Below are 10,107 nucleotides of genomic sequence, written 5' to 3'. Positions count from 1 at the left end.
CTCCGCTATCTCTTCCTCCCTCGTCTTTGACCGTATAAATACGTATAAGTTACGCCCCCGCCACCCCCTTCGCCTTGACTCTTTGCTTTGCGCCTCGTGTTATCAACTCTCTCGCATGAATATTCGTTTTTACGCACTTTTTTTTTTTTTCATCCGACGTGTGCGCGCCGGGTCCTAATTTTTTAAAATTTCAGTAGGGTTGCATAATGCCGAGCGCATTACTTGCTTTATTAATTTCTTTTATTCATAAAAAAAAAACTCGTTCGCGTGTACAAAGGTAAAAAACTTCTTTTTTTTTTTTTTTTCATTTCCACACATGTTCCAGCCTCTTTTGCAAAATAATGTAAAACGTATACGTATATTTTACCACGCGCGTCGATAGCACGAGTTTCTGCATTATCGCTGTTATCAGTACAATACATATTATACTTGTGGATTTTTCAAAATTTATGCTTGATTAAAGTGTATTATTCTTATTTCATGGACATTTTGCAATGCTGAGAAAAAATTTCTATTCAATACGCGAGTGTGTTAAATTTTGTGCATTAAATTTTGTTGCTGAGTGTTTGAAATGAACGTTTTTTTGTTTTTTCTTTGAAATTACAAATCAGTGTTAGTGCTAGAAAAAAAATTTGCAAAGTATTTTGCTGAAGATAAGAAAAAAAAAATTTCAACCAAAAATAGTGCATTACACACGTACTCCTATATATATCGATCTCACACTTTACCGACGATGTGAAAAAAATAATCGTCACCATCGTTTTTGACACAAATAAAAAACATCGAAAAAAGTATAAAAAATAGTATGCGGTGGCTGCAGTCGATCAAAATTTTTACTTTAAAAACCCGCTGATGATGTCGCTGACAAACCATTCGTCGGTAAACTGCAGGTGATTAGCGTCGACCGCCAGAAAGTGAAGTCTACCCGATTTCTGCAAATCCGCCAGACCTAACCGGTCCTTTGGAAACAATTTGCGATTTTTAACTCATTCGAAGTATTTTTTGCAAAAACTTAAAATACACGTAGGGGTAAACGCACCATCTACCGTACACCCGTAAATTCACTTTATTTTGTTACCATGATTGTAAGACAATTTGATACTAAATATTGACTCAGTAAATTTTAAATTGTTATTTAGGATCTCAAGAGAGCACTGAAATTTTTTTGAGGTGTAAGAGCTTTTTAGAATGATTTTATAATAAAAATATGAAATAAAAGTCGTGTTCCTATTTCCGTACTGCCGTTCTCATTACCGGACCCCATCTACCGTACGCGTTCCTATTACCGGACCCCATTCACCGTTTGACGACAGATTTGACTATAACCTCACATTTTTGTTTACAACTGCATATCGATCTCAGTGCCTGCTACATAAATCACGATGAAAATGTCAAAAGCAAAGAAAAATGGAAAATTGAAAATTAAGGAAAAAACGCCAAGTCAATTATGCAATTCAAAAAGATAGCAGACAGAAAAATAAAAAAAAAAAAAACAATTACAGAGAGAGAAACAAAGATTAGAAAAAAAAAAAAAAAAATTACGAAAGCAAGAAGAGAAGTTAAAAGCCACTGTAAAGAGAAAAAAGTATGTTGAGGAAGATTTAATGGACGAGACAGAAGTTATTAATTTACAAAAGCAGATTGGAGAACTTCAAGAGAAACAATTAAAACTAAACCAAAAAAGAAACAAAGATCCATCATGAGTAATTTTTGAAATGCAAGTTATTCTTGAATAATTTTTGCCAAGTGATGTTTTATTTAGTATTAATAGATTTAATTGTCGTTAAGCTGAAACTAATCTAAGTTTAATTACTGCTTGTTTATATGAAATAACTTATTTGCATTTATTGAAAAAAAATTTATTCATTAATAAGATTTCTGTTTCATACCACGAGATATTATTGCTTTTAAATATTTTAATTAGACTGACAAAAATCAGTAAAAAAGCTTAAGACTATAATAGTAATCAACTTACGATGTTATGAATATTCAAGAATAACTTGCATTACAAAAATTACTCATGATGGATCTTTGTTTCTTTTTTGGTTTAGTTTTAATTGTTTCTCTTGAAGTTCTCCAATCTGCTTTTGTAAATTAATAACTTCTGTCTCGTCCATTAAATCTTCCTCAACATACTTTTTTCTCTTTACAGTGGCTTTTAACTTCTCTTCTTGCTTTCGTAATTTTTTTTTTTTTTTTCTAATCTTTGTTTCTCTCTCTGTAATTGTTTTTCTTTTTTGATTTTTCTGTCTGCTATCTTTTTGAATTGCATAATTGACTTGGCGTTTTTTCCTTAATTTTCAATTTTCCATCTTTCTTTGCTTTTGACATTTTCATCGTGATTTATGTAGCAGGCACTGAGATCGATATGCAGTTGTAAACAAAAATGTGAGGTTATAGTCAAATCTGTCGTCAAACGGTGAATGGGGTCCGGTAATAGGAACGCGTACGGTAGATGGGGTCCGGTAATGAGAACGGCAGTACGGAAATAGGAACACGACTTTTATTTCATATTTTTATTATAAAATCATTCTAAAAAGCTCTTACACCTCAAAAAAATTTCAGTGCTCTCTTGAGATCCTAAATAACAATTTAAAATTTACTGAGTCAATATTTAGTATCAAATTGTCTTACAATCATGGTAACAAAATAAAGTGAATTTACGGGTGTACGGTAGATGGTGCGTTTACCCCTACCTCTTTATAAATGGCCGAATCCTCCAACTTTTCGGTCTGCACGGCCTGGCCCGGCGAGTAGAACCCAAACCACTCGGACTCTACGGGCTGGACCATTGTGTCCTTATCGAACTTGACCAGCACGAAATTTTTCAGTCTCGTGAGGTTTTCGATGTACGTCTGTACGATGAAAAAAAAAAAAACCAAATAAAAATCGGACGATTAATACGATATCGCGTAAAATACAAGTGGTAAACCTTTTGTTTTCTTGTTTACCTTATTAACGTTTCTCTCGTTGTTGATATCGGCCAAGAAGATACTGTTCTGCTTGTAAACGTCTTCGTTTAGCGGGTCGTGCCAGTACTCGGCTTGAACGAAGTGATTCTGGACGACCCTATATGTGAAACATGTGATTGAAATGTTTAATTAATTTTGTATCATTTTAATTACTTTTTTCTGTTTTTTTATTTTTTTTTATTTTGATGATCTTACTTTGTGTAAGCGGCGTAGTGCAAAACTCGGCGCAAATAATCGCACATGTGATGCTTGAGGGAAGCGCAGTTCGGCAAACCATAGACGCCCTGGTGCTGCCCACCCAGTGATATCAGACTCAATACGCGTAGTTTGCTGCATCTTTGAACCAATGCTCGTCTGTGTGCATTTTTTATAATAAAATTATATCCTATTAGTATTTTTTTTTTTTTTTTTTTTTTTTTTTTTTTTTTTTTTTTATTTACTTTCTGAGGTGTCGTCCCGGACGAAAATAAAAAAGTTATTGAATTTTATTCTCAGACACAAATCTAGACTCAATTAGTTTTCAATATAAGTTATCATTACTTATCCTTATTTACTTGTTAAAACGATTTTCAATTGGGACAGAAAAAAAAAAAAAAAAAATTGTTTTAAATCGCGTGACACTTGAAAGCGATAAGATTGCGATTCCTTGAGTTTTGACGGACATGTACATCTTGATTGCCGATTTCTCAAAATTATAATGTATCGATACCCGATTCTTAAGAACTTAAGCACCAAAATCATATAATATAACACAATATCGATACTTGCAAGAACTGAGCCCCTTGGGAGAAACCAATGGCGTTGAAGCCGTCGCTCAACATTTTGTCATTTTCCAACTCCTCGCACACCTCCCGGACTTGATCGTTAACGTTTTTGAAGTAGCTGTTCTCGACATCCTAAATCACATTACGCACGAAAATCCATACTATAAGGTTTGGCTTACACTGTATGAAAAATAAATAAAGAAAAATTGCGAACCTTCACGAGACTGTCGCCGATTTTAACGGACTTGACGTAAACCCCCGGCAAGTGCTCCTCCAGGATGGTCTTTATCTGGCCCAGGCTGAAGGAGAAGCAGCAACTGTCTCCTGTATCGTGTTGTGAATTATCATAATGTCATAAAATAACTCATGAAAAAACTAATGTTAAAAAAAAAGACAAGAAAAAAAGGTCGACGCGCCCAAAAGAAAGTAGATACAATTGTATGGTGTTGCGTGTACAACCACGTTATATAAATATATAGATCACGTTGATGGACTTTCAGTTTCTATTGCGTGCGAGTAAAAAGAATTGCAGTGACAACGAGCGACTCACCCATGCCGTGCCATAGAACGACGGGAACGGGAGACTCGGCGACGACCCCACTGTAGACAATAGTGGCCATTATTGTGGCCATTAGGCAAAACACGCGTCGGATACGCGTTGCCATTGTTTTCCCTGCCGGAAGATTATTATTCCGAGTTTTTTAAACTTTTGAGACTTTAGGCAATTACAGGTGTAATTGACCGGGGCACTTTTTAGCCGTACAATCGAGTGTTGTTTTGCCGTTTTCGCAGTGCCAGAGCGAGCAGACGCCACTGGGCTACTGCGGGGAGCTCAGCTGATCCGTGGTAAGTATACATTACACCAACACTCTTCCTCCGTGTTAATGTGTATACATGTAGCGGGAGGAGGACTCCCAGAACCGCGTGCCGGTTCCAGAGCGAACTATATAGAGACGTTTGCCGCGACGTCGATAAGTGCGGGATTTACCGGATGGTTTGCACGTGTGGGCTTTTTCCTTTTTCGTGACAATTTTGGGAGCTTAAAATGATTGTGGGATTTGCAATAAAAAGTTCGAATGTTTATGTTTCTAGTATATCATGTGTCATATTTTTCAAAATGATCTTGCTAACATTTGTACTCAAACGATCAGCAGTGCGCTTTGCTCGAGTGGATGTGACTGATCTGGAGTAAATTAAAATCTCGTGGTCAATCTGAAAAAAAAAAAGTCCAACGAAAATGATCAAATGTCAACTTACGATGCAGCCGATGATTGAAATCGGGTTGAGCGCAAATGGTCCCTAAACGTCCCTTGCCTCGGAGACGCATCCCTTGGCCCTCGACGATGCGTAGTACGTGCCATCTGATCAACAAAACGATATTTTTTTCCGATTTCTCCGTTGAATTGAATTATATTTTCGTACCGACAAATCTTGGGCTGCGTAATAGGCTCGAACTCCGCGTTGACGCCTAGAAGGAAGACGAAAAGCGCTTGAGCGCAGAGTGAGGTGAAAAAATTACTTGTAGACATTGCCGATGTATAGCTCTCGAGGCTAATCACGAAATTAATGCGAGACATTTGGCAACCACACGCGCCGTTATTTTATTTTTATATATAGGTACACCTCGAGAGGTTCATGGTATACCATATCGGCTAGCCGTACGTGGAAACGTATCTTTTTCTTGAGTCACGTTTTGTGTTTGAAATATATTTTTTTTTAGTTTAGGAATTGTATGTATATAAAAAGAATTTAACTTCACCAAAATGGTGCGTAATGTGTAATTTTATTTATTTTTTATTTTCCAAGTTTCCAATGATTTCTAATGGTGCCTCTCGACCTTTCACCGGATGTCCGTATATCCTTAACAATTTCGACGATCCCTCATGCGAGACAAAAATTACTCGCGGAAGCGAAATGACGCATCGCTCGTTGAAAGTCCGATTCTTTGTATTTTGCCACACATAATCGATGGATATTGGCGTTTGATGTGCGCGGGCAAGGCGTGTCGAGTGGTGTTATCGTCAAACTGGAAGCTTGTGGAATATATAATGAGGTGTCTAGGAATGTATGGAGAAAAAAAAATAAAAAAGAACAAATAACAAACCCAAAGCACGTTTTTATTGCCAAAGTGACTCAATAGTCGGGTATGTCGACAGTACTCGGTATTGTCGATTTAATCAACTACATTTCGAGAAGACGGCAAAAAGTGTACTAACATCGGTAGACTTGGGCACGGATATTTTTTCAATTTTCTTCAGAGTATAATTTTTCGATGTGTTTTATCTACTAAAAAAAATTTTTTTCTATAGCTGTTTTCAACATTATTTTTTCCAAAAAAACAAAAAAAAAAAAAGAAGAAGAAATAGTCAAAGTATATTTAAAAAAGTAATTCAATATTTTGATTTCAATATTTAACAATAAAATTAAATATCTGCAATGTAGATTTTTTTTTCCTCAGAATTGTCACATGATGGGTGATCAATAAAACATTTTTTCAACAAAAAGAATGCGTTGTATGCAGTAGAAAAAAACTTTCTTTGTACATGTTTGAAAATCTCTAAAATAATTGTGGCCAAATCTGACTACGAGAAAATGTTTGATCTGAAAAATAAAACTGTGGCATAAAATGGTTTTATTTAAACGGGATGAAAGAAAGTCGTTTTGAAATTTTCGCCACAAATCGATTGAGCTGCGACAAAAGCTAGCCCGATATTTTTACCTTCTATCATCAACACGTTCTGGTTATCGTTGCTGACGCGTCATTTCGAGACATACGATCCTTTCATTGATAAGACATAACGTATATCCAGCGCAGATTTTATTGCGCTCCGATGTATTTTGCCGAACCGAGTACATTAGTCATTTAATCGTTACGCCTATGGTTGAAGTCATCATTATTTCAATCATCGTAATTTAATTATTTATTTGAAAAACAATTTGTTTATTAAGTTTTTAAGATGAAATATTTTTTAATATTTGAAACAAGTTAATGCCATGATGAAAATTTAAACTAAAAGTTCAGTCTTTGCATGAAAAAAGGGTTTATTAATAATAAATTTTACATTAATTCGTAGACTACTAGGATTAAATATATTAATTTTCTACAATTACGCGGTTAAAAAAATTTCTGTGCTACATTCGAATCACATAATATTACAATAAATTAGTACAGCTTATGCATTAAAAATAAAAGTATAGTAGCAAAATAATATTATAAAATAAAACTTAATACGTATGGTTCGGCTTAAGTACGAAATTCACAGCAAGTAATAGGTGAGCGTGACGAAAGCAAACTCCGCAAAAAAAAAAGAAAAAATGAAAAAAGATAAAGGACGCAAGATATTTTTCGAGTGCACTCTCAGATCGCGTAATCGTCGTATACATATTATATTTACACTTAAGATTTAAAAAGATAAGCAGTAAACGAACAAACTTTCGACGTCACAAGATACACATGTATGAATATGTGCGACATATATTTTTTTCCTTTTTTCCCTGACAAACACGCACGACAACAGCTCGAAAAGCTGTATGTAAATGTACAAAAGAAGAAAGAAGAAGAAAAAAAAAAATATGCAAAGGAAAAACAAAGATTAGATTAATCGCTGGTGCATTTACACTTGAGCCTCTTGGCGCCACCGCGTCATAGCGCCGTCTGTGTGACGACACGACCACCCCTCCATCCCTTTCCAGCGCATTACACTCCTTGGAATAGTTATTAAAAAAAATTTTTTTTCCAATTTAATTTTTTCAAAATAGCGCAAAACTATTGAAAGATTATCTACTTGGAAAAAAAAAAAACTTCCCTTCACTCAGTCCTAAAAATTACACTGAGAGAAAAAAAAACAATAAAAATTCCAGAAAAAATTACCATCCTGCACTGTAAATCGAATACAAGCTGGTAAAAGAGGAAATAATTATTATTTTTAAAAGTAAGGATTTCAATGCGGGAAAGTAAAATTTATTAATCGATCCTTGAAAGGTTTACTGTTCCAGTATGAAAATTTTTCTGTTCTAAATATAATTTTTACCATCCAAACTACAATTTTTACTATTGAAAATAATAAATTTTCCCTTTTTAGCCAACTTGCATCCCGATTTACTGAGAAAAATGGTAATTTTTGCTGGAATGTCCCTATAATTTTTATTATCTCAGTGTACAATAATTAATAAGAAAAAAAAGCGACTTTATCCTCTTTGATTTGAGGAATCAGTAAAATATATGTACATGAAAACACTCGCAATCGATGCACCCACATTTATAATCTGCCGAAGGGAGGCAAAATCACGAATTCGATCGGATCAAGAGAGAGAGAAGCATTTCGTTAGAATCGCCACGTCCATCTGAAATGTATATCACAAATTTGAAGGAAAAAAAAAAAAAAAAAAAAAAAAAAGAACACCCCGCGTTATCACAGATTATAGCCACGATTAAGCTTGCCCCGACCCACGAAACCTCAAAACTTGGCGTGCTCGTCGATCCAGTCCCTGTAGTGCGCGATCTCGGTAAAAACAGCTGGGAGAGTCGAGCCCGCGCACCCAAAGCCCCACGCTGCCATGCCCACGAGCCTACTGCCCAGTGCCAACGGCCCGCCCTCGTCACCCCGGCACAACTGCCGCCCCGGACCCCCTGCGCAGAACTGCCCTTCCGACAACTCCGAGCCGCAACTCCCCCGCTCCAGCACTGCCAGCCGCGCAACCTGCATCTGCAGCGACAACTCCCCCGTGCCCGGATCGCCCCACCCCGTAAGCCTCGCCTCTACCCCCGAGGGCGCTCCCTCGCTCTGGTTGAACAGCCGCGCCGGCTGGCACTCCTCGTCAAAGTTGAAGGGCTCGGCCACCCGCACGACCGCCACGTCGAAGCTCGTGGGTCGGGCCGTCGCTCCGTCGGTCAGGTTGTACTTCTCGTGGAGGACGATCTTGTCGACCTGGTGGACGAAGCCGCCCTGGCCGCGGAGGGACGTGCCCGCGCGGATGCTCAACTCGAGGGTCTGGGCCGAGTGGGCGCGCGAGGCGGTTGTGAGGACGTAGCGGCTGTTGAGGATGGCCCCGCTGCCCGCAAAGTGCCCCAGCTTCTCTATCGACACCATGTACGGGTAGTCGCGGATCACGGCGTTCTCGCTGCCGAGCACCCGGCCCAGGGGCTTTTTCCCCAACCTCGGGTTACCTGAAAAACACACACGCATACATATCTTGACTTGACAACAAGTGATTTCTGCGTAAGCATTTGAATTTGTCTCGTATAGAGTAAGGAGTGAGAGACGAGCTCCTGTATGGACTTTACAACGCGATAGAATTACAATTGCATAAATGTATAAATGAGATTAAAGGCAAAAGAATACAACACGATCTTGGTGCGAGAGATTCAAATTCAAGAGAAATTACTAAATTCACTGAGCAGCACCCGTAGCACGGTAATTTTTATTATTTTTTTTTTTTTCTCTCGGTGTGCGTATAGATTTGGTACTTACCTCTAGTCACGAGGATATACGTCACAAGGACCAAGAGAACGAGGATCGCGTAGGAGGAGCGGCTCGTCGTCATCTTGGTTGCGGTTGTTAAAGACGCGCGATACTTGTTTCAAAGTACACCTTGCGCGGACACTTGTTGTTCAACTGCGCGTGCACTTATCTCGTTGTCAATGTAGAGCTGGCGCTTTTTCTCCCTCTCTCCCTTTTATACTGTAACAAGTTATTTATTTTTCATTTTTTTTTTTTTTTTATACCAAAAGAGATGTGCGAGCGATAAGGTGCACCGATACCACCGATCGCGGGATTATCGGTAAGCTCCCCTGCTCGTGTGTGTACAGCGTATACGCAAATACGTCACGTCTATTATCTACTCGCGGGTGTAGGCCGATATCTGTGACGATTGACGTTGTAATCGATCGATTGTTGTGATTGATGATGGTGTTATATTTAATGAGAAATCGGTACACTTTTTCGTAGTGTGGCGTGTGGTGTATGAAAACGATTTTTTTTCCCCATAGGTAATTGGGACGCGAGGATAAACAATTTTTGTTTCGTCAACTGAACCAACGTCATGGTGTTTTAAGAAATTATTAGATCCATGTGATGCCATTGCAAAAGAAAAAAAATATATACCAAGAATAATTACCGATGAAGCACGATTTGCGAGAGTTGGTTTCTTTTTCGCTGATTTTTTTTTTTTATCGGTCAATACCAGTTGATATGAAGAGTTGATCATCGCGATCGTTGGGTGCTGCAAAATACTTATTTTTCGTGGTCTAGAAAAGAACCGATTCTTGCATCATCTCCAAAGCTCCGGTGTGCATCGTTCCTAAAGCGCCGATTTGTTATCGCGTCTGAGAAATCGCGCGGTCAGTTTTCACGAAATCCATTACATCACCT

General features: G+C 37.8%; 2 protein-coding genes across 2 annotated transcripts; both read right to left on the bottom strand.

Annotated features, from left to right (window-relative positions):
• Window positions 1-277: 277 nt before the first annotated feature.
• LOC106642681 (palmitoyl-protein thioesterase 1-like) lies at window positions 278-4,542 on the bottom strand. Its single transcript, XM_089595221.1, has 7 exons — window positions 4,287-4,542; window positions 3,951-4,060; window positions 3,741-3,868; window positions 3,168-3,326; window positions 2,952-3,069; window positions 2,697-2,855; window positions 278-959 (listed from the first exon to the last, which is right to left on the bottom strand). The coding sequence occupies exons 1-7, from the start codon at window positions 4,399-4,401 to the stop codon at window positions 834-836; spliced, it is 915 nt and encodes a 304-aa protein (XP_089451347.1). The 5' UTR covers window positions 4,402-4,542; the 3' UTR covers window positions 278-833.
• Window positions 4,543-8,193: 3,651 nt separating this feature from the next.
• LOC106642660 (trypsin delta-like) lies at window positions 8,194-9,339 on the bottom strand. The gene is made up of 2 exons (XM_014357498.2): window positions 9,208-9,339; window positions 8,194-8,903 (listed from the first exon to the last, which is right to left on the bottom strand). Exons 1-2 carry the CDS (start codon window positions 9,278-9,280, stop codon window positions 8,194-8,196), a joined length of 783 nt encoding a protein of 260 aa, XP_014212984.2. The 5' UTR covers window positions 9,281-9,339.
• Between the last annotated feature and the right edge of the window lie 768 nt (window positions 9,340-10,107).

This window comes from Copidosoma floridanum, unplaced genomic scaffold (assembly GCF_036245765.1).
Source record: "Copidosoma floridanum isolate Cflo_tuat_1 unplaced genomic scaffold, Cflo_Japanese_pri ptg000025l, whole genome shotgun sequence".
Lineage (NCBI taxonomy): Eukaryota > Metazoa > Arthropoda > Insecta > Hymenoptera > Encyrtidae > Copidosoma > Copidosoma floridanum.
The sequence above is the reverse complement of the archived record's forward strand: the minus strand, read 5'-3'. Positions and strand labels throughout refer to the sequence as shown.